This window comes from Neophocaena asiaeorientalis, unplaced genomic scaffold, assembly GCF_003031525.2.
Source record: "Neophocaena asiaeorientalis asiaeorientalis breed wild unplaced genomic scaffold, Neophocaena_asiaeorientalis_V1.1 scaffold433, whole genome shotgun sequence".
In the NCBI taxonomy this organism is placed as follows: Eukaryota; Metazoa; Chordata; class Mammalia; order Artiodactyla; family Phocoenidae; genus Neophocaena; species Neophocaena asiaeorientalis.
Genome location: NW_020175040.1, coordinates 57,088 through 83,798, shown reverse-complemented (window position 1 = coordinate 83,798; position 26,711 = coordinate 57,088). Strand labels below are relative to the sequence as shown.

The 26,711-nt window shown below is 54.8% G+C and overlaps 1 protein-coding gene across 1 annotated transcript in view; it reads left to right on the top strand.

Moving 5' to 3' along the window:
• SLC6A6 (solute carrier family 6 member 6) overlaps positions 1-26,711 on the top strand; it is an 80,371-nt gene that overhangs the window by 22,284 nt on the left and 31,376 nt on the right. The window contains exons 3-5 of the mRNA XM_024763389.1: positions 16,484-16,726; positions 18,654-18,788; positions 19,870-20,104. Coding sequence (XP_024619157.1) covers positions 16,498-16,726; positions 18,654-18,788; positions 19,870-20,104 — 599 coding nt within the window. The 5' untranslated portion in view covers positions 16,484-16,497. The remainder of the gene's footprint in view (positions 1-16,483; positions 16,727-18,653; positions 18,789-19,869; positions 20,105-26,711) is intronic.

Sequence of the window (26,711 nt, the reverse complement as noted above, 5' to 3'; positions counted from 1 at the left end):
AGGGTGAATTAGCTGATTAAGTCCCAGGCTGCAGTGGATGGGACACTTTGAGGGGGGTCAGGGTGAGAAAGGTCAGAGGAGGTAGGGGTGGGGGGATGCTTCTGGGGCTGAGAGGGTGCAGACAGGCAGGTACACCATTTCTAAAAGCGGTGCAGGCTATCAGACCCCACACCCCTCCCTTCCTTTCATCAGTTCACTGAGATTAGCCGCATCCCTGGACATTAGCTCTGGGCAGGCTGAATTTAAAGGGTTAAAAGCTCTTGCTGGCCTAAGGGGCCAGTATTTAGCCATCCCAGCAGGTGTACAGAATTAAATGGGAAGGTCCTGTAGAGCACACAGCCTCAGTGAGGTGGATTCTTTTCGTTGCTGCTGTTCTGTGGTTGAGGCCGCTGGGTCCTAGTCCATGAAGATATGTGTGATGTGGCCCCACTCGGGAGATTCTAATCCTAGCTGGTGAATTTGCCAAATGACACCCCTACCTCCTGCTGGCCTCAGTTTCCTCCTGTGTCAGGTGAAGAGGGGGACCTCCTGGTATCCAAGGTCATAGCCAGGAGATGCCCCAGAGCCCTGTGGTCGAAGACCCAGGACCCTCGAGTCTTGCCTCTTCCTGGCTGTGCAACCCTGGTTAAGTCGATTGATCTCTCTGAGCCACAGATGGGTAGAATCCGTCATCTCATAGGGTGGTTGGAAAGGACTGGGTAAAATAGGGAACCCAGGTGCCAGGTGGTGCCCCAGGCACACTTGGGTGCTCAGCCTAGGGAGCTGGTATTCCTCTCTGGAACTGACTGTGCAGCTGGAGGATTTTTCCATACATTTAAGGCATTTCAAGTGTGCTTTTTCTCCTATCAGACTCTCCGAAAATGCTATAAAATCTCATTACCTTTGGACTGGTTATAGGAAAAAAGTGAACAGCCATAATCAGTGAAAAGTGATTTAAGGAAATAAAAATATTTAGCATATTTTTAAAAAGTTACTATTAGCTAGAATCATATCAAGTGGCCAACGCAGTGCCAGGTACATAATGTCAGCCACAATTATTATTGTTTCCAGGATGTAAGAACAGCTGGAATTAGAACAAAGGGTTGCTATGACAGTGGTAGACCAGGCTCCTGATTCACTGCCGCCTGGGAGGAAGCCGGGACCCTTGCACTAGAGCCCCCAGACCAGGGGAGGAAGAAGACACGAGGATTACAGCTGAGGAATGAGCACCTCGTTCCGCTGGGAGATGGGCGGAGGGGGGATGGTCAGGGAAGTCTTCCTGGAGGAGGTGGCATTTGAGGATGGAGAAGAGTGGAGATGTGCATTCCAGGGCCTGGAATGGCCTGTAAAAATGCACCAAGCTGTGACAGGCTAGGGTCTTGCAGGCAATGGTGTGTAGTGACAGTAAGCTCTGTGATCAAGGAACCCTTTCTCTGGCTTTAGTTCTGCTAAGGGATGTTCCTAATTGGTGGCATTTTTCTGGAGAACGAGGTCTCTGGGCACCTGGGCTGTGTTGGAAGGGGCATTGTGACCTCATGAGCAAATATTCTGAGACCTAGAGCCGAGGTGCTGGGCATCTTCTGTACTCTCTCTGGCCTCCGATGGCATCCCATTTCCCAGTGCCTGGGGTAAGTCACATTTGCTTGTCCACCTGTGTCTCTGTTTGCACACAGAGCCCCTGTCCCCTTAGAGATCCACCCTGGGCTGTCTTCTATGATTCAAGCTTGTGAGGTCTCCAACAGCTGCAGTCGCCTAGGAGATGGTGTTCAGGGAGACTGCCCCAAAGTGGGAGCAGGAGACAAATGTGGGAGCCCTTCAGTGCTTACAACTTCTGACCCAGTAGTCCCGCTGGGGGCCTGGTGGGAGGAAGATCTTCCTCAGAGGCATCCAGCTCGGAGCAGGCCATGGCTCCCCTGGCTGGAACTGCTCTACCAGGTCACCCACCCCAGACCACCAGTGGGACCCTCTGTTTACCCACCTCCTCAGCCCAAATCCTTGCATGATGGAGCCTCTCAGCCCCTGAGCTGACTGCAAGTAGGTCGCTGGGTGAAGAGACACGGCATTCCCTTGGGGTCAGGGGCCTCCATGGAACTTGGGGCTCTGGATTTCCTAAGCCTGGGAAAGGGTCCTCAAATAAGTAAGGAGTCGATCTGGTCCAAGGCATCCAAACAGCAGCAGCTGGCGGGAAGGGGCACTGGCTGTGGAGAGCTCAGGGCTGAAACCTTGGAGACTGAAGCTCGTGCACCTGGGCCTCAGTTTCCCCACCTGTAAAATGGGCACATTAGGCCAGATGATGGCGCTGAATTTCATGAACTAGTACATGTTCAAAAATCATATTGGGGTTGAGGAGCGGAGTGGCCCACTCTCGGGCCGTACACCTGTCATTTTACCCCCTTCACAGCAGTTCTATAAAAGTGACCATCTGGTCTCACTCCGATGCTGTGAAAGAAGGACAATTTTAACCTCCCCTCCAAATAGGAAGCCTGCAGTTTCAGAAGGTGGGGGCACATGTGTCTAAGAAAGAGCCCTGGCAGCCTCCAGGCTTAGCCTCTCACTGCACCATGGGCTAGAGGAGGTTTCATCCCAGTTGGCCCCGCCTGGTGTTGGGCAGCTCGGAGTAGAAGCTCTGAGAACCACCCCAGCCCTCGCTGTGACTCGCCTTCCTGCTGCTCGGCCCTTCCCCAAGACCAGCCTCAGTGTGAACAGACGCTCGTCCTCACGCAGGACATGGCGATATCACCTGTCTGTGTGCCCGCCCCATGTGGAGCAGCCCGCCTGCATCAGCTCACACGGGGGTCCTTCCACCCTGGGAGGTCGAGGCTGCTTTTGGCGGTGACTTACAGCTCAGGAAGCAGGGTCACCCTGAGCCTCCTGGCAAGCCCCCTTCCCTTTCAGGCCTCAGTTTCCTCATCTGTAAACTCTGGGCATTGGGCTCCTGGGTTGATCTGTCACTCTGTGATGGCCAGGAGAGGGGTCTCACATACCCAGGGACCTCCAGCTAGGATCCTTGGGCTTTCGAGGCTGCCAGGAGTTGAGGGGTCACAGAATCTGATTTCTGCAGCTTCAGCCATCCTGGGGGACACCAGCGAGACCACCTTCCCCTCATGAAGGTTTTCTTGACTGCTGCCCAGGGTCTCTGGCTGTGACCAGGGGGATGGAGGGAGGCTGCTTGGCCACTCTTCGATTAGCTGGTCTGTAGTTCACGCCATGGGTTGTCACGGCCACTCTGTAGCCCCCTTTCCCAGCAGCAAAGCCTTTGTCTGCTCTCAAGTTCAGGTCCAGCCCCTGTAACTTCCACCTCCCCTGCTTGGCAGGTGCCACCACCCAGGGGCCCGAAGGGTACCAGCACCTTGTATGGGGAGCTGCCTGAAGTGCTCTCTAATCCCACCCCAAGACTAGGCCAGGGAGGTGAGGAAGGGTTCTATATCCAAGCTCAGATCCTCAGGGAGTACCAACCCAGGGGACCCCAGGGTCCACCAGTCCCACCCACTGTGGAAGAGGACAGGAAGTTGGAATAAGAGGGGGCAGGGGTGTTAGGGTGATGCCCCGAGTCTCATAGCTGGTTGACCCTGGTCCTGGCTCTGTGGGGTATCTGTCAGGTTCCCAGTAGGCCTGGCACACAGGAGATGCCCGGTGGGGCCTTGGCTGTGAGTCCAGGCTGCCGCTGGTCTCAGGGAGAACATGCGTGAGTTTCTTCACCATCCTGATGCTGATAGCACACACGTTGTCCAGGTGCTGTTCTAAGTGGTCTGTACATACTCACTCGTTTAATCTCAGCAGCCCTAAGAGGCAGGTCCCCATTCACTATTGCTGTCCCCATTCTACGTTTGAGGAAACTGAGGCACACAGGGTTTATTGATGGCGTACTTTTTCTTCTGCTGGGGAGGCTGCCTTCGCTGAGGGAGAGAGGGCTGTGTGTACACGTGTGGGGAGGGACAGGGCACTGCACCTCCAGGCTTGGGGTCTCCTGGTTGGAGGGTCTAAGCCATAGCCCAGAGAGGGCAGGCCTTGCCTTGGTCAAGCAGCTGTCACTGGCAGAGCTGACCCCACCAGGGCCTTGTGCTTGGGTGGCTGGCATTTAAAGGACAGAGGTTTCTTTTGGGAAGACCCCACCTGCTGCCTCCACCTTAGAAAACAGTGACTGCCAGGGTGACAACCAAGAGGTCCCTGAGTCCCAGGCGGTGTGCCGTGCACCTCGTCCCTGTCCTTGGAGAAGCTGCCTGAGGTCTGCTCAGCTGGACTCTGCCCTTTACCAGGCTTCAAAACCAGGTCCTGGCTTCCTTTGTGTGTCCCACTCCCAGGGTAGGGGGCTCTCTCTGATGCCTGTCCCTCCAGGATCACAGATACCCACTCAGCTCCCTGCCCCAGAGGCCCCAGGTAATGCACCTGCCAGCCCTCACCTTCAGTTCTCAGCCCCCTTTTCACTTTAGTAAGTGGATATAAAGGAGCGCTGGCCTTGTCCTGGGTTCAGTCCTGGCTGTCACTCACTCACTGGGTAACCTTGGGCCAGGTTCTGTCTCCTCTCAGAGCCTCAGTTTCCTTATCTATAGAACGGGGCAAAAGTGCCCGTGCCCCGGGGTGCTGCAAAGAGCAGCGGCAACAGGGAAGATCAAGTGTGGGGTGGCCCTGGGCCCACCAGGGCTGGCAGAGGTGAAACCCAGCCGGCCCAGCCTCCGGCTACTCACAATCTGGCGGAGGAGACCACGCACGTGCGCTCACACACACACACACACACACACACACTCACGTGCGCGGGCGCATTGTCATCACCAACAAGAGTCCTTTTCATTGGTTGGTTTTCTTTTGCATTTTACCAAGAGTCTCCCGGTCCATTGACACCACTGTCCCTGGCCTCACCTGATGCTGAGAGTCGCTTGGGGGCTCATTTAACAGCTTTGAAGATTCAGTCAGGAGAGGTGGGTGTTGGGGGGAGCCGTCTGCATGTTCAGCCAGAGCCCCAGGTGATGCTGGTGTTGAGGCCTGTGTGAGGGTCTTGGGCATCTACTAGCTCTGCCCGAGAGCCCAGAGACTTCAACCAGGGATGGCTTTGTAGATTAGGAGGCCCGTTTTACAGGAGGAAAAACTGACGTTTCCCAAAAAGAACTTTGAACTTTGTCCAAAGTTGCACAGTTCTGAACAAGAGCCCAGCACCTGGGAGATGGGGGTGGGAGAGTGACACTGGCCAGAGGAGGTGAGGGAAAGAGTGGGGTGGGCATGAAGGGCTTCCTGGAGGAGGCGACACTTGGGCCAGGTCTTCAAGGTGGGTGGGATCCACCTAAATATAAGGGAGCCCACAAGCGAAGCACAGGGTGGAAGGGGATAATGCTGGGGAGAATGAGGAGGGCCCAGGATTCATGCAGGACAAGAGGAGAAATAAGGCGGCAGGGCCTGCGGACAGGGCCAGACACGTAGAGTGAGCCTTGGATTCCAGGTGGGGAAATTGAGATGATTAGTCTCCAAGCAGCTGGGATGGTTCCACTGATAGTTCTCGAGCTAAGGGCGACATGGCAGGCAGTGAGGTCTGCCAGAAACAAGCTTGGCTAAGCCGGTGGGAGCAGAGTTCAGGGCGCGCCTCTGGGGAGTTTCCAGTGGCTGGGTCGGCCTCGTCTTGCAGCGCTGCGTGAGTGGCAGGCCGTGCCAGATCCCCCACGCTGTGCTCTTGGCAGGCACCATGGAGGCATAAGTGGATCACAGTGAAAGGTTAGGGGTCATGGAGGCTATGTGGGGCTGCCTGGGAGGTGGTCTGCACGTGTAGGAAGACCACAGTTGAGGAATGTCAGCCATCCCTGGAGCCCACCCCGCACCCCTGGGATGGATTTTAATGCTGAGTTTTTCTTCTAGCCAAGCAGTAGCTGCTATTAGGCACCATCTTGTAGCCCTGGAAGTCGCCGCTGCTGCCACACCAACATTCACCAACCTGACGGAGTTAGATATGAATCTGGTCCACTCAGGTTTGGAATAAGACCTTTACTTTCCGCCTCTGGCACCCACTGTGCTCCACTGGGTTGGGGGTGTCGGGAGCATCCCCACCCTCCATCAGCTCCTTCCAGCCTCAGTTTCCCCTCCAGCTCTGATGGTCTGTCTGTGAAAGAGGCTGATCCTCTTTGTTGATCCGCCGTGGGTCCAGGGCCTCGGTTTTTCCATCTAGAAAGTGGGCTTGCATTCACACATGCCAAGGCCTCTAAGGCCCAGCTGGAGCTTTCAACTTTTGTGCAGGATCCACTGGGATCTCCAGCACTGGGCAAACCTTTAGGGAACCAGAGAGAATTCACTTCAAACTCATTTTTTGGAAGATGCTCGGGGAACACATTGAATGAAAATTGATTTCCTAAAGATTTGGGGCTCATCTCTCAATAAAAGGCAAAGCTTTGTGGAGTTTTGACCCTTTGGGGGGAACTGTGCTCAGATGCCAGGGATACATGTAATAGAGTTACATCTATAGCTCTTTGCTCCATCACCCTCATCGAGGGGCCTCACAGCTGCAAAGTGGAAGAGACTTGCTCCTGCACTGAGTGTCCCCAGAGTCCTGAGCCCTAAATGTTCCCTCTAACAAACACTCATAGTGCCAGGCCTTGTACTGGCTGTTGGGAAGCAGGCCCAGGGAGTACGGGGCAGAGGTGGAGGTGGTGTGGCCTGCGGAGCCCAGGGGAGGCACTAGGGGGTCCTCGGGGCCACCATCCTGGGGGGTTGCCTGTGAGTTACTCGGGGAGCAGCGTGCTGGGCTAGGGCAACAGCAGGAGCCGAGGTGTGGAGGGAGGCGTGGGAAAGCACGGGCTGTGTGGGTTCAGAGGCCCCTGGGCATCTTGGGTGGGGTCTGGATGGTGGAGGATGCTTGAAACTTGACTTCCAGACAAATGGAGTAAAAGCCCAGGCAACAAGCCCCTTTGCTCTGCGTTGGGCGCAGCGGCAGCCCGTGCCAGTGGATCACCCCCTCTTCCTTGCTGAATGAATCCCAGGCTGTTTCACTCCACAGGCACCAAACTCTCCTTGAGCTAAATTTCTAAGTGAGGGAGAGGTAAGCGTGGAGCTGGGCAGGAAAAAGAAAGTCCTTCCTCTTTGAGAAGAAACATGATTAAAAGAGGAACAGTGAGAACGGGGAGCTTGTTTACAAACACTAATGAGCTACGAGTTGTCACAGTGTAGACAGGATGTGATGCCCATTTTACAGAAGGTGACACCGAGGCTGAGAGCAGTGACTTGCTCGAGGCCCTACTGCAAAAGCTGCCCTGGCTGGTTTTCCTGGAGCTGTAACTTCCAGCAGAGCCCTGGTGACAGAGTGGGGGATGGCCGGCTCTGAGCGAACACTGGGCCACGCGTGCCCTTAGCTGGCCTTGCCCCCAGGGCCTTTCTCTCTCCAGTTTCTGTAGAGGGAGGGAGGGGCCTGCCCTCTGTTTGCTTTTTACAGCCAGCTAGAGAGGAGTGAGGAGGTTAGGGTTCTTAGAGCTTGAAAGGGGAAGTTTGAGGAAACAGAAACCGAGCCTTTCTTTTTTCTCATGTCTCTGTTTTTTGTGGCCTCCAGAAATAATCCTGGGCTCTGCAGAGTCTCAGGGTCCTGGTTGACCTACTCTACCCACACTTCCGGCAGAGCCCGGCTGGGGCCTGGGCGGTGGGGAAGCAGGCGGGGAGAAGAGTGACAGGCTTGCGGCTGGTGAGTCAGTGGCAGGAGGCCGCTGCCTGCTGACTCACCGCCCTGTGCGTGAAAACAGGCCCCCTGAGTCCCCCGCAGCCACGGCCCCCTCCCGGCTCCCTGCTTCCTCTCTTTCACCTGATTGGTGGTTACAGCGCGTGCTGGCAACCTCAGTGGCATTTGGGGTCCAAGCCCCCTCAAACGGATTCGTGCAGCCTGACTGTTCCTGGACCTCCGCCTTCCCTCAGGGACCAGGTCCAGCCTGGCCACGGGCCCAGCCCAGGGGGTGTCACGGGACCTGCTCCTTGACGCCTCGCTCCAACCAGACGCGTGACTCCTGTCCTCCTGAACTGAGAACCGTTTTTGTGATATTGTGACAAAATGAGCCCCCCACCCCCGGGTATCAGCACCCCGAGGGCAGGAAGGCGGTAGGTGCTCGGTCCAGGTAGGGCAGGTGGGGCTTCTCCTGGAACCAGTCCGAGGGAAGTGACGTGTCCCAGATCATATAGCGTCAAAGACTGACCCTGTTCTTTCCAAAACGCGTGGGTTTTATCCACGGAGGGGCCAGGGGTCTAGACTCACAAGGACATTTTCTTCTCTCGGTCACCCATGTTATGGTCCTTGGCCGAGGGACCGCAGTTCTGGCCGCGATCCTTGGCGGGTCCCTCTTTGCACAAGATGGCGGCCACTTCAGCCTGTCCCACAGGTGCTCGGCTCACAATGAGGCCGGCGGCTCTGAGGTGTCGGGGTTCAGGACTTGGGCTCTGCAGGCCCCAGTAGAAAGTCCCTACTGGCAACAGCTTACAGAGGAAAGCCCAACGTGGGCCCTCAAATCCCTTCAGGGTGGGAGGGAGCCAGGTGGTCAGGGACAGCCTGAGTTGAGAACTCCTTGGGGCAGCACAAAGCTCTCCAGGGTCCCTCACCACCTGCTAGATAAATCCAGGGTCTGACCTGGCCTCCAGGCCTGGCTTCCTCTCCGGGTCGCCCCATGCCCTGTCCCCCTTGCTCTGTCCCACACCGGCCTTCCCTCTGTTCCTTTGCCGTGACCAGTGTGGCCTTCTTCACACACGCTGTCCCTGCTCTGAGAACACCGTTCCCCCAGATGTTTGCCATGCAGATCCCAGCTTCAAGGTGGTTGAAAGCACAGACCCTGAAGCCCATTGATTGCTGTGTGACTTTGGGCAAGCGACTTCACCTCTCTGGGCCTCATTCCTTCATCCAGGCTAGTGAGAGGAATAGATGAATTGGTACCTGCAAGGGCTTAGCACAGGGCCTGCCCAGAACCAGTCTTTAGTGAGCGTCTGCCACTATGAAACGTCACCTCCTCAGGGGGTCCTCTGACTCCCTGTGCCCTCGTCTTGCTTGGTTGTCTTCTGCTCATCGGTCCCAGTCGTAAATATTTATTCATGTATGTATTTAGTGTCTGTCCTCCCTTCTGGAATGTCAGCTCCAGGGCTCACCTCCGAGTCCCCAGTCCCTACAGCAGGGCCTGGCACCTAGTAGAGGATGCTCTCAGTAAATATTTATTCGGTACTCACTGCTCGCCGGAGCTGCCCTCTCTCCGTCTTATCCCCAAATATCCAAGAGGCACAGGGGAAGTGCTTGGCCTGCAGGACTGGAACTGGAACCAGACCCAGTTTTCTGACTCTTCACCTACTGCCCTGTCCCCTGACTCGGTGGCCTACTGGGCCAGTGCCTGGGGCACCTCTGTTTTGGGTGTGTTGTGTGCCCAGCTTGCGTTCCCCTCGAGGGCAGCGCTGGCCTTCCTGCGCCTGCTGCCCGCCCATCCCCGGGCCACCCGGCCACAGAGCAGCCTGCTTGCGCCTTCCTCCCCCCGCCCGCCTGCAGGTTTGGTGCCGGAGAGAGGAGAAGGCTGTACATTGGGCCCACATCCTGCCCCCCGCCCCGGCGTTGTCCTAGAGGCCAGTTCTTTGGAAAACGTGCCCACCTTCACCCTCTTTTTCCTCTGCGAACCATAGATCAAGAAGTACGATCTGCTCTATTAGGTCCCTGTACAGAGGCCACCTTACCCTGGGGTGTCACCAACCACGTGGAGTCAGGATCTAGGTGCAAATCTTGGCCTCGCCTGGTAGCTGTGTGACCTGGGCCAGACCCTCCCCTTCTTTGAGCCTCAGCTTCCTGATCTGTGAAAAGGAAGGCTCCGTGAGGCTTGGGGCGAAGTCAACGCTCCTGTAGGTTGAAGGCCGAGCCTGAGCCAGGCAGGGTGCTCTCAGCAGAATGGGGGTAGACATGAGCCTTCGTGGGGGGAGGGGAGGGCCTTGCCCACGGACGCTGAGCCCAGGAGATAACAGACCCTGTCCCCAGAGCTGCCGTGCTGAAAACAATTCCCCAAACAGAACTCACTTTCACTAGGACCACAGAATTGTCGCTCATTGTTTCGACTTTGTTCCTGGCAAAACAATGCCGGGCTTCCTGGATGACCTCACTGGGGCGAGACATCGGACCTTGGAGGCTGGACTGGTCAGCATCTCCAGCCGAGCCTGTCCTGCCCTTTGCTGCGACTGTCTTGGGTGACCTGAGACAATGGTCTGACCAAAGAGGACAAACTGGGTGTTTGGCCCACACGATGTTGTAGAAATTGGAAGTTGTATGTGCACATACGTCTCAGATTTCAACACCTCTCCAGAAATTGGAGGGTCTGGCCTCAGTGGCCTCGATCCCAAAGGCAACCACAGTAGCTGGAGCTGAGGAGAGCTGCCCGTGGCATATTCTGCAGGCCCTTACCCACTGGCCTCCGTTCTTTGCCTGCCAGGTCCCTGGAGGCCTTTGAGCTTGTCATGCTTGAGTTAGCCTGAGTTAGGAATAGATAACCAAGACAGAAGGATACAGACCTTCTAATTGAAGGTCAATCAAACGATTCAATCGAATGATCAAATCTTTTAAAGGTGTACCTTTTCATGAAAAAGAATAAAAAACCCTTTTTAAAAATTAATTCCTGCTTTCTTTTCAAAGTCAGCTACCCTAGGAAGTGAAATAGTGCTCTTAATACACGTTTTTTTTTTTTTTCCCGTTTGGTGCTTAACTGTTAAATACTCTCTAGGGCCAGGATTGTATGTAAGCAGCGTGCCTGGGGTAGACATTACTAATTGATCCCGGCCCTCCTCCTTACTGAGCCTGTCCCCCACCTGCAGTCTGTGGGGACAGTGCTCGAAGGAGCCCCTCCAGGGCTATCAGAGAAGTTTGGGAGAAACTCTTCCTGTTTGCTAGAGGAAGCCTCGGGTCCGTGGCTCCATCCGTCCTGCCCCAGTCAGTGCGTTCCGTCGGCCTGCTCAGCCCACCCCTGTGGCCCTGGGCGCTGACTGCTGCACGGGTCCCCAGGCCCTGCCCTGTCTGTCTCTGTCATGTGGCCCCTCACTTCCCTGTTTGCCTTCACCTACTTCCCTAATTTTTCAGCATAGCCCAGTAGCTTGAAGCTGGCATAAAGGCGCCAGACCTGATTTCACTTTGTGACATATCTAGAGCAAGTGATCCAAAACAGCCGAGTGGCTGAGAACATGGAATTGAGAGGCCAAAATAGACCTGGGAGCCATTCGAAGCTTCAGTGGCCTTTTGCTTGCTTTGTGACCCTGGGCAAGTAACTTCACCACTCTGTGCCTTGTCAGCAAAAGGCAGATGGTAATGGCCACCCATGGACAGGGTTAATTCCGAAAATGCTTGCAAAGCGCCTCGCACAGTGCTAAATAGGTGTGCGTGCAGCCAGTGCCCAGTAAATGCAGCTTGCTTTCTTTTTCTTTTTTTTAAACGCTCAGGATACGATGCCTGCCACATAATGTAGTAAAATCCCAGTGTGATCAGATGTTTTCTTCAATAATAGCTAATATTTATTAATCACTTGTATGTACCAGGCACTGTGCTCAATATTTTACAGGCATCATCCTATTTGATCCCTATAAGGCGAGTTTTATCTTTACCCCCATTTTTTTAACCAGTGAGGAAACTGAGGCACAGAGAGGGTTGTTGCTTGGACAGGTCACTCAGCTCAGTTGTGGCCTCTGTGAGCCCAGATCACCGGGTCTGGAGTGGAGACGGGGGACAAGGAAAGGAGAGAGGAGGAGGGACCCTGCTCTGGAAAGGGCAGACAAGGGGTCCAGCCGCTTGCTTGTTTCCATAGCAGGCCCAGCGGGCTGCAGGCTCCCTACCTGTGAAATGAATGGATCTGTCGTCCAGCTGTCCTCCTGCCCCAGTTTGGGGATTCTGGGAGTCGCTTGCCAAACCCCAGATGTCAGGCCCAGAGATTGATCCTATAGCCCAGCTGTGGGCTACGCCCTTTTGGGGTGGGGAAAGTATTCCAAAAAGGAAACAGAAGAAGTACCTGCCCTCTTATTTAAAAGCCCTGTAGGGACTCCTGAGTGACAACAGGGGACTTGAGTCATTGTTCTTGACAGGAGAGAGCCACATGGGAAACTGTTTATTTGAGAAAGTTCAAGTTCTGCAGGGGAGGGCAAGGCAGAGAGCCCCCCAGCTTCTGGGCTTGGTTCCCCCAAAGCCTTGGGCTGAGGTGGCAGGTGTGGGGGAGGGGCCTCAGTAGCATCTCAATTTCAGGACCCAGATGGCTGGTGCGTGGGCCCCCGGGGTCCCCAGCGCTGCCCTGCTGCTGGCTCTGTACCTCTGCAGTCCTTTCCCTCTGAACTCAGTGTCCCCATCTGCAAACCCTGCAGAGGCTGCTCTCTAACCTTCGCTCCAGTGCTTTCAGCGCTGGGCAGACCAGCTGGGAATTCTGCCTCTAGTCTCCTTCCCACCTGTGTATCTTCAGCCAGGCCACTCTCTTCCCTGCTTGAGCCTCGACTCCCCGCATCCGTAAAACGGTCCTAAAAATCCCGTCTGCAGTCAGTGTTGAGGGTGTTTGAAGAGTGCATAGAAAACTGTGTATAGACAGCTCAGCACAGAATTAAAGTACTCAAAAATTTGGTAGCTTTACATTGGGAGGAAGCAAAGGAACATCTTGTCAACCCACGGCATCTTGGGCACTAGGTTGACTCTGTCTGAGTACGTGTCACAAGCCAGCCCGGCGATCTGCACGTTGGTCTTCAGGCACCGGAACCAGGCCCTGGCTGTGATGTCCACCCCAGGAACAGAGTGGGAGTTTCAGCTGGACAAGAAGGGAGCCTTCGTCGTGGAACCTCTGTATTGGAGCCGATTCTAATCACTTGTAGCTGTAATAAGCAAATAGGAAGCTCTTAAAATGGGCAATAATGTATCACGGTTGCTAGAAAATAGCCCTGGGCCTGGCGCCAAGGAAAACAGCGCTCAGCGGCGTCCTGCAAGGCGGCGGGCGTCTGGGACACCTCGGAGGGGGCTCGTTCCCAAGTGCTGGCTGCACTGGGGGCGCGATGTTGGTGTGTGACGGGCGAGAGAGAGTTAGTGAGTCTCTTGGGGGTCTGCAGAGTTGGACGGGCTGGACTGGCCAAGGGACAGTGAGGCGGAGCTGGGGGTTCCAGAACATCATGGTCGCTGTCACGCCCAGCTTCGTGACCTCAGCAGTGTCACTTGGCCTCTCTGGGTCTTGCTGATCTCACCCTGAGTAGGACTAAGGCCTTCCATACCGCATGGTCAGTGTGGACCCCAGAATAATTAGAGCAATAACAGAGTAGTACTGGCAGATACCAGTTCAGGAGCACTTGCCATGGGCACCCCCTCGTTCAGTCCTCGTAACATCCCTATGAGGTGGCCACAGTTATCCCTCTTTACACAGGAGAACACTGAGGGCCAGAGGGTGGAGTAACTTGCCTGAGGTCACTCAGCCAGGAAGTGGCTCTCAGCTTCTAGGCCGGGGCTCACCCTTTGATTCCTGCAGGGGCCAGGCTGCCACCAGGGGGCCTAGAGCAGCCATGCGGGAAGCCCGAGCCTGAGGGGTGGGCTGAACTAAAGCGGTAATGTGGGACCAGTGTCCCAAGGAAAAGGGGCCTGTGCTGAGACCCAGTAGCTGTGGTGAGGCGCGTGTGTTTTCTTCCGGGAGTGACGGAGGGTTGCGGTGGGAGGGCTTTATGATCTGAGTCTGCTTCGTAAGTTGCCTTCAGCTGCTGTTCTGAGAACAGATCGTAGGGGTGGGGTGGGCAGAGTAGCAGCAGGGAGACCCAGGAGGAGGCTGCAGGGGATGCCCGTGGAGGGCTGTCGAGCCTGGAGCCGGTAGTTGCCATGGTGATGGAGAAGTGGGTGGATGCCAGGGATGTACAGGAGGCGGAATCCGCGGATCTTGCTGCTGGGGCTTCCTCGGACACCCCAGAGGAGCTTGGAAGGAGCCCCCCTGACAGGGAGTCGGGGTGTCTGCACCTGGGTCAGACCATATCCAGGCGTGAGTCTTGGGCGAGTCCATGGACATCCCTGGGCTATGTGTTCTCAATGGCCAGGTGAGCCTGTGATGGCAGCAGCCACAGGTGGGACAGGTGTCAGTGATGCAGGAACACATCTGCAGGTACACCTTGGCAGTGAGGAGTGAGGAGACCACTACAACACCAGGACGTGACAGGCCTCACCCCCGATCCTGGTTCAGGTACAGGCGTCGGGAAGATGGGGTCCTGAGTGCGGAAAAGGGGGCCGGAGGTCTCATCTTATATGGAACCAGAACCTGGAGCCAAGGGTCTTAGGGAGCTTGTTGCTGCTCCCTGCCTCATGTTTCTAGAGGGTTCTCTGAGGGCCAGAGTGGCAAGTGGGCCTGGGGCCCAGAGGGCAGAGCCAGGACTCAGAGTAGCTTTCGCCAGTGCCCCCAGCCTATGTGAGCAGAAGCCGGCCACCTCCCCCCTCCGTCTGGCTGACCTGGTGAAGTGCCTTCCGGCCCCGAGATCCAAGGAGGGCCCTAAAGGGCGGCACCAGCCCTTCTTGGAGGAGGCTCAGGGGTCATTCCCTGGAAAACATCCCCACTAGGAGGGAGTGGAGTCCCACATCCTCCAATTATGCTCCCATCCAGCCGGCCCACAATGGGCTGCTCAGATAACTATCGGGGGCTGCACGGATCAGCGCTGGAACAATGCTGGCCGCCCGGGCTATTTTTACAGCAGCCGTGCGCTCGGCAGAACCCCGCGTCGCCCCGAGGGAGTGGGCAAAGAAAGGCCTGCGGATGCCGTCGCCGGGAGACAGAGGAAGGCCCAGTGAGCCGCCCAGCGGCTCCAGGAAGCCTTTTCTTGGTCTGCTCACCGCCAGATAGCGAAACAATCGGGGTCCCCCACCCCCAGCCAGGAGAGGAAGGAGGCGTGGGGGAACGGGGGTTCTGTTGTGCTGCATGCCTCTTCTCCTCAGAGCACGGCCCTGGAGGGCCCACTGCTGGGGCCAGGCCAGCGCGTCCCCTCAGCAGCCCTCGCCCTGCCCTGCCCCGGTGCCTCTGGGCCACACGCCGAGGACCTGCCAGTGTCATGGGGCTGGGAAGCGGCAGAGCTGGGGCTGGTACTTGGCCCCAGCTGCTTGCAGACACACTCTGGGAACCATCTACCCAGCAGTCCTTGCCTGACGACCTACTGTGCGCCAGCTCGGGGCACCGAGCCGTGGACAAGGCAGGTCCCGGTGCCACGGAGCCTCTGTTCTAGTTGTGGAGGAGACCGTTAACAAGGAAGCAAGGAAGGCATTTTCAGCTAGTGCCACTGTGACAGGAGGACTCAGACGCCCCGGAACAGGTCCAGTGAGCCGGGGTGATGGCCGCCTCTGGTCATCTGGAGGTCACTGTAGGGATCGTGAACCCAACGTGGCCCACCTTCCGATTTTGTAAGAAAACCTAGAAATCTCACCTTTCCTCTGGAATCTGATATTTCAGTGTTGGCCACTGATTTGGATCATGAAAACAAGCAGGTTGTGTTCAGAGCTGCTTGGCTATGAGTCGGTCACCTCTGCCGTCATCCTTTTCATTCTGCAGGTGGGGAAACTAAGGCTCACCTGTCCTCATGGTCCTCTGCACGTGGGGGTAGAAGGCACCCTCTCCCACTGGGCTGGACTTGGGATGCTCTTGCCCTTAAGGTCGAGCTGCCAGGCCAGTGAGGACTCGGCGACCTGAAGAAGTACAGAGAGCAGGGGCGCTGCGCTGGCCGGTGGCCGACCTCCTCCAAAATGGGATCCCAGCAGGGGTGGGCTGAGGGTGACTGTGAACGGCTCCTGGGGGCTTAGAGATTTGATATCCTCTGGGGCCTCCCCTCGCGAAACCCACAGGGTAGTCAGAGGGCCAGGGCCCTGGATGATACAGGGGTCAGAGCCGGCCAGAGCATGGAGAGAGAGGGCTGGACACGTGGGGATTAACCCGCATTCTTCCATAATCCTGACCAGTGCAAATCCCTTATTTCTTATGCCGCAGAGATGTGACTGGTTAATAAGTTGCAAATCTATTTTATAAGCATCCATTTTCTGTATGTGATGGAAACTCTGTTGTCAAATATCGTTTCCGTTCCAGCCTGAAACCCCATTCCTCACTTGTCTGTGTTTATCCATTCTTTACACAGTGAGGAACGAGCACCTCCTGTGGGCCAGGTCCTGTGCTGAGCTGTGAGTGAAATGGGAGGCATCGCTCTCTGTGCAAATCTGAAATTTGGACATCATTTCTAGAAAATGCAGGCAGGCTGTTACTCGGAAGCTGCCCTAGACCTGCCTGGAGGGTGCTGTATTCTGCAGAGATGCTGCCAGGGCTGGGTGGCTTCACGTTTATCTCCCTGCAGGTGGAGGGCGCGGTGTGACATTCGGGGATGCCGGGCGTGGGCCCCGCTACTTCTCTTGGGAATGGCACCTGTCAGTCCCTGGATCACTAGGTCCCCCAATCACCTAGGAGGTCAGAGGAGTGGACAGACGAGGCGGCAGCAGGACAGAGCCGGCCAGCCAGGTTGTGTTAAGACACACAGGGTGTCCCTTACCGACACACGTTGCACTCTGTTCTGTCCCCCACAGAAAGCGAGGAGGACATGGCCACCAAGGAGAAGCTGCAGTGTCTCAAAGACTTCCACAAGGATATCCTGAAGCCATCCCCAGGGAAGAGCCCAGGCACACGGCCTGAGGATGAGGCTGAGGGGAAGCCCCCGCAGAGGGAGAAGTGGGCCAGCAAGATTGACTTTGTGCTGTCCGTGGCTGGCGGCTTCGTCGGCTTGGGCAACGTCTGGCGCTTCCCGTACCTCTGCTACAAAAATGGTGGAGGTGAGCCTGGGCTGGGCAGAGAGTGGCATTGGAGGAGAAGGGTTGAGCCAGAGCGTGGGTGGCCTCCCCATGCCTGGCTTTCCAGGCTCCCACCTTCACCTCCCCCGGGTCAGCCTGCTTAGCCCCCAGCCCACTCCTCAGAAGCAGGAGATGAGCATGACTAGGAATCAGGTGGTGTTCTGTCAGGGTCTCACTGTGTTACCTTGAGCAGGTCCCTCACCCTCTCTGATCCTCCAGTTTACCATCTCTGAAGAGTGCCATGAGGCCGGGCCGGAGTCTCCCAAGCCTCAGATATTCACACGCCCCCTTTGTAAATTCCCTCACAGCTCTGCACCTCCCCACTCTTCCTTACTTTATAACTTTTTTAACCTTTGCTTTTCTAGCTCAAACCAAATGTAGTTCAAAAGCAAGCTTGGTTTCCCACCTTCAGTGTAAAAAGCCAGTATCATTTGCCGTAACGGAAAGGTGGTATCCAGGGAAAAAAAATACAGTGAAGATTTTTAGAATTTTTAATTTTCACTTTTTTCCAGTTTTATTGAAATAGAATTGACATAAAACCCTGTTTTAATTTAAGGGATACAATATGATTTATGTCTATATTGAGAAATGATCACCACAGTAAGTCTAGTTAACATCCATCACCTCACATAGTTACAGATTTTTTTTTCTTGTGATGAGAACTGTTAAGATTTTGCTCTCTTAGCAGCTTCCATTTTTTGTTTTGTTTTTTTCTGGCCGCGCCGTGCGGCATGCGGAATCTCAGTTCCCTGACCAGGGATCAAACCCGTGCCCCCTGCGTTGGGAGTATGGAGTCTCAACCACTGGACCGCCAGGGAAGTCCCTTAGCAACTTTCAAATGCACAGTCCAGTATGTTGTTGCTGGAGTCACGATGCTATACATGACACGCCCAGGACCAATTTATCTTATAACTGGAAGTTTGTCCCTTTAGACCCCTTCACTTAGGTGAAGGTGTTTTTTAAGTGTACGTTCTCTGTTCGATCAGCTGGTTAGTTGGTTGGTCTGAGTTTTTTGGGTTTTGTTTTTTTACCTGTTGAAGGCTCTGAGCTGGAATCCTCTCCTGTTGGAGAAGTTCAAGTTGGTCAGACATGATGGAGACTTTCTTGCTGACGCAGTAAGAACTGGTAGTAAGAACTCACTCCCAGCTCCTCGTGGCGGCCCATGACCAAGGGCTGGTGCTCCGGCAGAGCCAGGCATGCGCGAGCTGCTCCCGTCAGGAGAACCACCTTTCGGGAAATTCTGCCTTCGAGCCTGATTACTTAACCTTTTGTAGGTCTCAGGTGCCTCTGGGACTCTGATGAGTACCCTACACGCTCCCCAGAACAAAGTACATACACATAGACCCAAGTTGCCCACAGTTTCAGAGGGTTTATGGACCCGCTGAAGCCATTAGTGGACACCAGGTAGGAACCCTTGCCCAATTCTTTGCCCCTCCCTCGTCCCCTGGCTCCCACCCCCGGCTGGAGAGGCCCACCTCTCGCTTCCCATCACCCTTCCTAACAAGTTCTTCTCAGCTTCCTGCCCTGGGGGCCGGGGAAGGCTAGCTGAAGGCGTCAACGAGGCCCGTTTGAAACGGGTGTTAAGGGCTGAGCATTCCTTCTTCGGGTGGACAGATGTGGGGAAGGCAGGCAGGTGGGCAGGCACGCAGCTTAAACAAAGGCTCAGGGACTTCAAGCACCTGGTAGATTTGCAGAAGGCAAGAGGGCACCCAGGAAGGGTGATGCCGGCTGGACAGGTGGGCAGGGCCTGGAGAGGTTTCAGCCAGGTCCAGGAGTTTGGCCTTTACCCTCATGTCCCTCACCCATGCCCTCTGATTCCATTGGCCGGGAGGGCTTGGGAAAGAGACCTACAGCCTCGGCCCCGTGACAGCCGCCGCCTGAGCCTCACCCCATTCTTCTCTCCCTGCAGGTGCATTTCTCATACCATATTTCATTTTCCTGTTTGGGGGCGGCCTGCCTGTGTTTTTCCTGGAGGTAATCATAGGCCAGTACACCTCTGAAGGGGGCATCACCTGCTGGGAAAAGATCTGCCCCTTGTTTGCCGGTGAGTGTGGGACAAAGGTCACCTGGGGCCTGGTGTTCATTGGTTCAGCAAATTTTTATTGAACACCTACTGTTTGCCAGGTACAATGGAGCCTCGTGCAGGCCGCGTGGCACCGTGCCTGACGCAGGTCACACCAGCACCTTGTACACGTGATGCTGCTGCTCGTTCCACACAGCTGTTCCCGCCTCTCTGGGTTGTTAAAGGATAAGGGAGCCAGTGGCTTCTAAGCAGCAGAGTGTAGAAGAGAAGCCTTTCAGGAACCGTTCTGTCTGGCTTCAAGTCCCAATTCCTCGTTTTGCTAATTCTCGTGACTTTGGGAAAGTCACTTAATCTCTTTGTGCCTCAGTTTCCACAACTATAACATGGAAATAATATGCTTACTTCAAGGATTGCTATGAAGACAAAACGACATAGCCATGTAAAAGTGCTTTGTACGCATAGTAAGCCCCAAACCAGTGGTAGCTTTATTATTATTATAACATTTAGTCCTGTGCCTAGTTCCTAGTATGCCCTCATAAGATAATACTGTCATGATTATAATTGGCAGGGGTGGGAGAATGTGTGAGTCTGTTCACTCAGTCATCCGTGTAAATCTACCCATCCATCTATCCATTAAACCTTTCTTTCATTAAACTAGTCAATAGTTAGGCAATCCATCTATCCATCCAACCATCCTCCATCTACCCATCCACTCATTCTTCCGTCCGTTCACCTACCTAACCTTCCCTTCAACCACCATCCATACATCCATCCAACAAAGTGAATATCCATCATTCCAACATCCATCCATTCATCTGTGCATCCATCTAACCATCCATCCGTCCATCCATCCATCCATCCATCAATCTATCCCTCTTTCATACACCCTTCGATTCATCCAACTATCTGATTTATCTAAGCACCCATTCCTTCACCTATCCATCCATCCAGTCATCCATTCATCCTACAGATATTTGCTGGTCACTGTTGAAGGGCCCCTTCTGGCCCCAGGCCTGCAGATTCCAGGGTTTTCTGGTTGAGGGTGTGGCTGTGGTGGATCTGGCCTCCCTCTGATGCTCGTCTCGCTTATCCACACTTGCAGGCATCGGCTATGCCTCCATTGTGATTGTGTCCCTCCTGAACATATACTACATCATCATCCTGGCCTGGGCCACGTACTACCTGTTCCAGTCCTTCCAGTCGGAGCTCCCCTGGGCAAACTGCAACCACAGCTGGAACACGCCCCAGTGCTTGGAAGACACCTTGCGCAGGAACAAGAGCCTGTGGATCTCCCTCAGCACCACCAACTTCACCTCCCCCGTCACCGAGTTCTGGGAGTAAGGCTGGCCTCGCGGAGGACGGAGGGGGCAGGGGAGGAGGCAGTGGACAGCCCACTCCCTCGTCTTCTCCCCAGGGATATGGGAGCCACTCTCTTGGGGCGGGGTGGGTGGAAGGAGGGGTAAGATCTGGAGATAAATCCATGCCTTTGGTCTCAGACAGGCCTGGACTCGAACCTCAGTTCTGCCATTTTACTGGCTGTTTGACCTCCAGCAAGTCACTGCCCCTTTCTGAGCCTCAGTTTCTTTAACTGTCAAATGAGGGGAATGAATCGTTCCTACACCTATGGGATCTCTGTGAGGATTGTTTCCCAAAGGCAGGTATATGTTCTTATGTTGTCTGAAAATGATGTAGTTTTCTTAATGTATTTTAGAAAAAATATAGTTAGCACATCAAACCTGTTTTTGCACAGAGAAAAATGCATATATGAAGCTGAAGTAGTTACTCAAGTCAAGAGGTGAGTAGCTAGCGTGAAAAATACGTTCAGTTAGCATTTGCCGGGTAACACCCATCCCCAAATTCAAGCAGCCATTTATTTTATTTGGCTCACGGCTCTGCTGTTTGGCAGTTTGGGCTGAGCTTGGCTGGGCAGTTCTGGTCTTTGCTGGGCTCCCTCACTAGTAGGTCAGCCATAGGGCATCAGGGTAGCTCTTCTGGAAACTGGCTGGCTATTGGCTGGGGTGCCACAGGCAACTGGTCCCTATGGTCTCATTACCCTGCAGGCTAGCCTGGGCTTGTTCCTAGGTGGCTCAGCATTCCAAAAACAACAGATGGGGAAGTCCCGGTGCAGGAGCACTTTTCAAGCCTCTGTTTGCACCGTTTTTGTTAATGTCCCCTTGGCCAAAAACAACCACAAGACTAACTCAGACTCAAGAGGTGGGGAAATAGGCTCTGTCTCTTTATGAGAGGAATGGAGAATTATGGGCATTTTTGCAGTTTTCCGCAATAGAGTCAGTAACTGCTGAAGTATACACATAGACCAAACATCAGAAAGGCAGAACATGGAGGCCTGAAGTTTGGGTAGCTCTTAGCTGACATACCGGGAAGTCCTTCTAACACAGTGCTTGGAGATGAATCCAAAATGTATTAGTGCGTTGCTTTTCCTGCTCTCCATGAGCTATTAAATTGAGTCCTTAGTAGTTCCTTCGATCCTGGAAATAACAGATGAGGCCTTGCGTGGGGTTGAGAGCCAGGGGCAGGGGACGGCGTTAAGGAAGGGGGCGGCCCCTCATGATCGCAAGATGAGAGTCCCTCTCTTTTGTGTGTGGATTTGCTGCTTCAAGGTGTCTCTCCGCCTCTTAGAACCTGGCCCAGGAGCAGGCCCACAGAAGAGGGGGTTCACTGCTGGCTGGTCCCAGCCAAGCGTTAGGACCAGGGCTGGGGAATCTTAGGCCAGAAAGGGCCAGTCGGCCTCACTCAGGTGGTCCACGTCCGTCTCCTGACACGTGGGCCTTCAGTATGTGCTCACGAGTACCCGGGCTCCTGGAACTGGGGCTCTCTTCCATGGATATATTTCCCTCTTGCAGACAAAAACCATTACAGACACATTCCGCCCCCACCCCCCCCTCGCCTTGCTCCCCACCCTCTGGACAGCCGAGTTTATAGACAAAGAAATGCAGGCACTTCATTCTTCTCGCTTGAATGGGGCCCGAGACCACAGCCCTGTCCGTTCTCTGCCGTGCCTGGCACAGCCTGACCACCTAGGGCCCTGGCACTCACCCAGCTACTCAGGTGCCCACCGGGGCCTCGTTGCCTCAGGCATGGTTTGGCTACCTGGGTTGAAACCCTTGTTCTGCCATTTCTAACTCAGGCAGGTGCCTTTTCCTCTCTGGGCGTCAGGGTCCTCAGCTATACTTGGGGAGATCATAACCCTGCCCTCCTAGGGTTGTAGGGCCGCCGTAATGGAACAAGTTCATGTATGGCCAGCCCTGAGAGCCTGCTTGATAAATGTGGGCCATTACTCCTAATTTAGTGTCCTCATTGTGGATAAAACTGCCCCCTGGGGACATTTGAAACTCAACTTCAGAGGGACTAAGAATGGCCCATTCTCAGGTGCCCGTATGGTCCCGCTATTACAAAGGGGCTGTGCCCTGTGTCTCAGGCCCGAGGGCTCTTGGGAAGGAGCTCACGTGAGCCGGGAGGTCCTTACCTGTGCCTCCTCTCCTGCCTGTCCCGCAGCCTGGGCCCTCCTGGGGGGTTCTAGGCCTCCTGCCTTCCAGAACCCCCGTTCTGAGTGCCCGAGCTCCCTTTCCTGAGCCAGAAGACATTGACAGGATTTATCTTTGGAAACATCCTGGTCCTGCAGGCACCTTCCCAGTCCTCACATGGTCCACATTGACTCGCCCAGTCCAGCGAATGTCGGCCGCCTGCCTGGCCGCCCCTCCCGCTCTAGCCTTCACACCCTCCCCTGGGCCCCGGCAGGGCTCTGTGAGCCCACCTGAACATTCACGCATAACCTTCCCTCTTTTTAGAACCCTAGGGAGGACTGGGGTCCACAGAGGAGAGGAGAGGACCTTCCTGCCACCTGTGAGAGTGGAGAGGCTGAGGCCACCTGCCTTCAAGGGCCTTCCCTTCTCTTGGGCACGAAAGAGGGGGAAGGAACGAGAACTCGTGTGGAATAACTGACTCCCGTGAGCATCGTCCCAGGGACTTGCCCCTGTCATTTCGTCCCATCTTTGCAGAGGCCCTTTAAGTAGGGAACATATCTAAGAATCATCCCAAACTCCTTTCTGCCTCAAACCCCACATCCAATTCGCCGGTCCTCTTGGCTCTCCGTTTAAAGCATATCCAGGGCCTAGCCACCCTCCCCACTTGCACTGCCGCCCTTCCCGCACAGGACCCCCTCATCCCTCTCCCGGACCCAGCATGGCCTCTTATTGCTCTCTCCACCTTACCTTTGCATCTCTGCAGTCAGCTGTGAATCCAAACACGTCATTTCTCAGCTTAGAATCCTCTCGTGGCTTTTTCCCTGCCCAGCCAGGGAGGATTAAGTGAGTGTTTCAACACTGAGTAAGTGCTCACTGAGTGCTGATTCTTACTCATTCCATGTTTGCATCCACCTGGCTGTGTAGCTTGGAGCAACAAGTCACTACCCTTCTGGCCTCATTTCCCCATCTGCAAATGGAGGGGCCATGTGCACTAGGCTTTGGGGGTCGAGTAGGAGGTCACTAGGCTGGAAAAGAGAGAGGGAAAGACATCCTGGACAGAAGGAACAGCCATGCTGAGGCTCAGCGTTCGTGAAACACATGAGTAGCAGTGAGTCATTGGTTTGGCCGGAGGATAGGACACATGGGGCCAGGGAGAAGGATGGAGGCCTTGGATGTTAGGCAGATAAATTTGGGCTTTGTTCTCTAAGAGGGGGAGCCACGGAAGCTAAGGAGGAGGGAAGGGGAGTCATGTGATTGAATTTGTGTTTTCTAGACTTACTCAAGGAACACACTGGTGAGAGAGAGGCTGGGACATATATTAAGTGCCTACTGTATACAGAGCCTCAGAGGGCTCAGCCATCAGTATGTGGGTTCCCTTTAAGGTGACACTTAGCTTATATGATTTCCCCTGAAAATAGCCACCAGCCCAGCAGTGACTAACTCTGGGATCTCCACTGAGAGAGAATTGCTGGGAAGTGACTGAGGTGTCGCTGGCTGGTACCCACCGGGCTGCTGAGCAGTAAGCATCCTCTCAAGGCTGGTCTCCGGGCCCCTCGAGCCAAAGCCCAGCCCCGACCATCACTTGCTTCACCTCTCTCATCTGCACCAGACACGCGGGTCCCTGAGCTGGCCCTTCTTTCGGCAAAAGAGGCCTGACAGTGCTCGGGAGCCACCTGGGGTTCCAGATAACAAGACACCACAGAGCTAAGCCTTCCTCCTGGCTCTGGACAGGAAAGGACCTGGTCGATCATCCCTACCAGCCCCTCTGCCCGCTCTGGTTTTACAAGAGGAGCTACTGGAGAGCCACGGGCCATGCTCCTGTCTCCTAGAGCAGGGACGGTGACTCTGGCCCAGGGTCCCTGCTGCTTGGCCTCAGTGCAGTCACCACCTCTCCAGAGCTCAGAGGTAGCGTGGTCCTAACACCTCACAGCCTGGCTGAGTGTTAAAGAGCTAGAACGAGCGATATGCTGACGATGGAGCTTCTGGGCGTGGCTTATTAGGTGGAACGCTGAGGACCAGAAGGGTTAAGTGACTTACCCAAGGTTACATAGGCAGCTACACATAGCAGAGAGCTCAGCCCTGATCTCCAGTACTGGACGCCACCTCCAGGGTCTATGTCCCCACCAGCCATAAGTCCAGGGCAAGTCCACGGTCACAGGTAACATTGTGTCGTGTGTGTGTGACCCCACTGTCAGGTTACGCATGGGGTCTTCTCTTGGCCTGGGTCCCCACGCCTACCCCGTCTGCAGCACTAAAGCGCCATCCTCAGCGGGAGCTGGTGAGATGCCCTTCTCCCTTGAAAGCCACCCGGGCCCCTGAGACAGTCATTTCACACTGGCTTTATAATTTAACTCTGAATCGCTCTGTGATGGGGAGGCAGAGCTTCTGCCCCCAGTCAGCCTCATCCTGCTCGCCCCTGCTCTGAGGTCACCTCAGTCCCGAGGGTCCTGCTTCGCCCCCAGCCCTGGAAGACGGGTGGGGCCAGATCTGGCTAAATGCCCTCCATCATCCTGGAGCCATGCCTTCCTCCCCGGTTCCTCCAGAGCCCCCTGGGAGCTCAGCACTCATCATTAGACTTTATTAGAATCAAAGAAATGAGTCATATTTGCAAACAAGCCCTGCTCAGCCAATCTTCCCCTGCAGCTATCGGAAGGGAGAGACGGCGGAGAGAGCCCTGTGCGGCCCCATGCTTGGGGCGGATGGGCTCTTTTATAATTGTTGCCTCCGCCAGTCTCCAGGGAAGAGCCATCGCCAATAAATGGCTGGCCGGCAGTCAAAAGGAAACGATTTGGCCCACTCGGAGGACGTATTTACATCTCTGAGTGCCGGCTGGACGGCAGCGGGGCGGCCGACTCACAACAGACGTCCAGGCGATTCTTTTTTGGATCCCACCCTGGAATGAATCATTACTATTCTTGGACAAGAATGCAGCTCACCTCTAGGTCTCCTCCTCTCTGTGTGAGAGATTCAGGGAAGCCTGGGATGCTGGGGCCCCTCTCGAAGGGTAGCATGGTACCCGGTGCATGGGTGGCTGCTCCCCAGGGTGGGATCAGAAAAAGGAACCAGGCCTAGGGTTGACTTTTTTTTTTTTTTTTTTTAATCTGGGTAATTTCAGATGAATTACTGAACCTCTCTGAGCCTCAGTTTCCCCATCAACCAAATGGGTATAATTAATTTACTCAACTATTGTCTACTGAGCATTCACTGTGTGCCAGGCACTGTTCTGAATCCAGCAGTGGTCAAGAGAGACACAGGTCCTGCCTCCATGGAGATGACATTCTAGTAGGACAGACAGACATTAAACAGATGATACAGGTACAATTGTAATATACAAGCGATGATAAGTGATGTAAAATAAAGCCAGGGCTGGGGAAGGAGAGTGACCAGGGATGCTTTTTACAGTGGGTGGCCAGGAAAGGCTGCCCTGGTGAAGTGGCATTTGAACAGAGACCTGAAGGTGGTGGGGTGGCATGTCATGTAATGAGTGGCCAAGGGAACAGCCAATTCAAAGGTCCTGAGGCAGGAGCGTGCTGGACCTGTTCAGGAAACATTCCAGAAGCCAGTGTGGCTAAAGGAGGAGGGGAAGGGGCCACGAGGATGAGCATTGAAATGGGACCGCTACACACGGAGCTTGTCCTGGACAGGTCCCATTTATGCCTATGGTCCCAGCCTCTTATTAATAGGCACCACCCTCGCTCTTTAAGATGTCTGGGTCTCTGAATGATAGAGGATTTGGTCACCTTATTCAGGGAGGCAAAAAGGAATGGGGCAGGTAGGTGGGAGCCATGGGGGTTGTGGAGCAGAAGTGGGGTGTCACCTGACTTGGGTATTGCCAGATTCTGTCTTAATCAGAACAGACTGGGGGTGAGAGTGGGGGCAGGAAGACCAGTGAGGAGGCTGCTGAAACAGCCCTGGGGAGCAATGGGGCCTGGACAGGGGTGGCGGCAATGTTGGGGCGATGTGGCCAGATTTGGGGTAACTTGTGCAGCCTCCAGGCGAGGTTAGGAGGCATTGGTGAGGGGCAGCGCACCATGGCAGTCCCTCTGAGGCACAGTACTCTACAGTGTACTGAGCACTCCCATGCACCAGAGGGAGAAGGGTCAACAGATCCTGGTCTGTGCCTTGTGGCTGAGACTGTGCGGGCCCGACAGGGAAGGGTCCTTCAAACTGGGTCCCTTCAAGAAAGGGTTCAGAGGGACTCACACAGTCTCCGGCCTCCTCGGCTATCCCTGAGATGACTTTGGAAAGGATGTCGGTTACTTTGGCCCCGAGCCTACGGTGGGCTCTGTTATGACAACTGCTGTTTGATGAGACAAGTTCACTCCATTCCTAGAATGTCTGCGTGGCCCCATGCAAGCATTTTTAAGAATTTAAAGTAATTTTTATAAAGGTGATATGAGCACGTTGAAAACATTCAAATAGTTTAAAAAAACATATTCACTGCCAAGTGAGTGCCCCC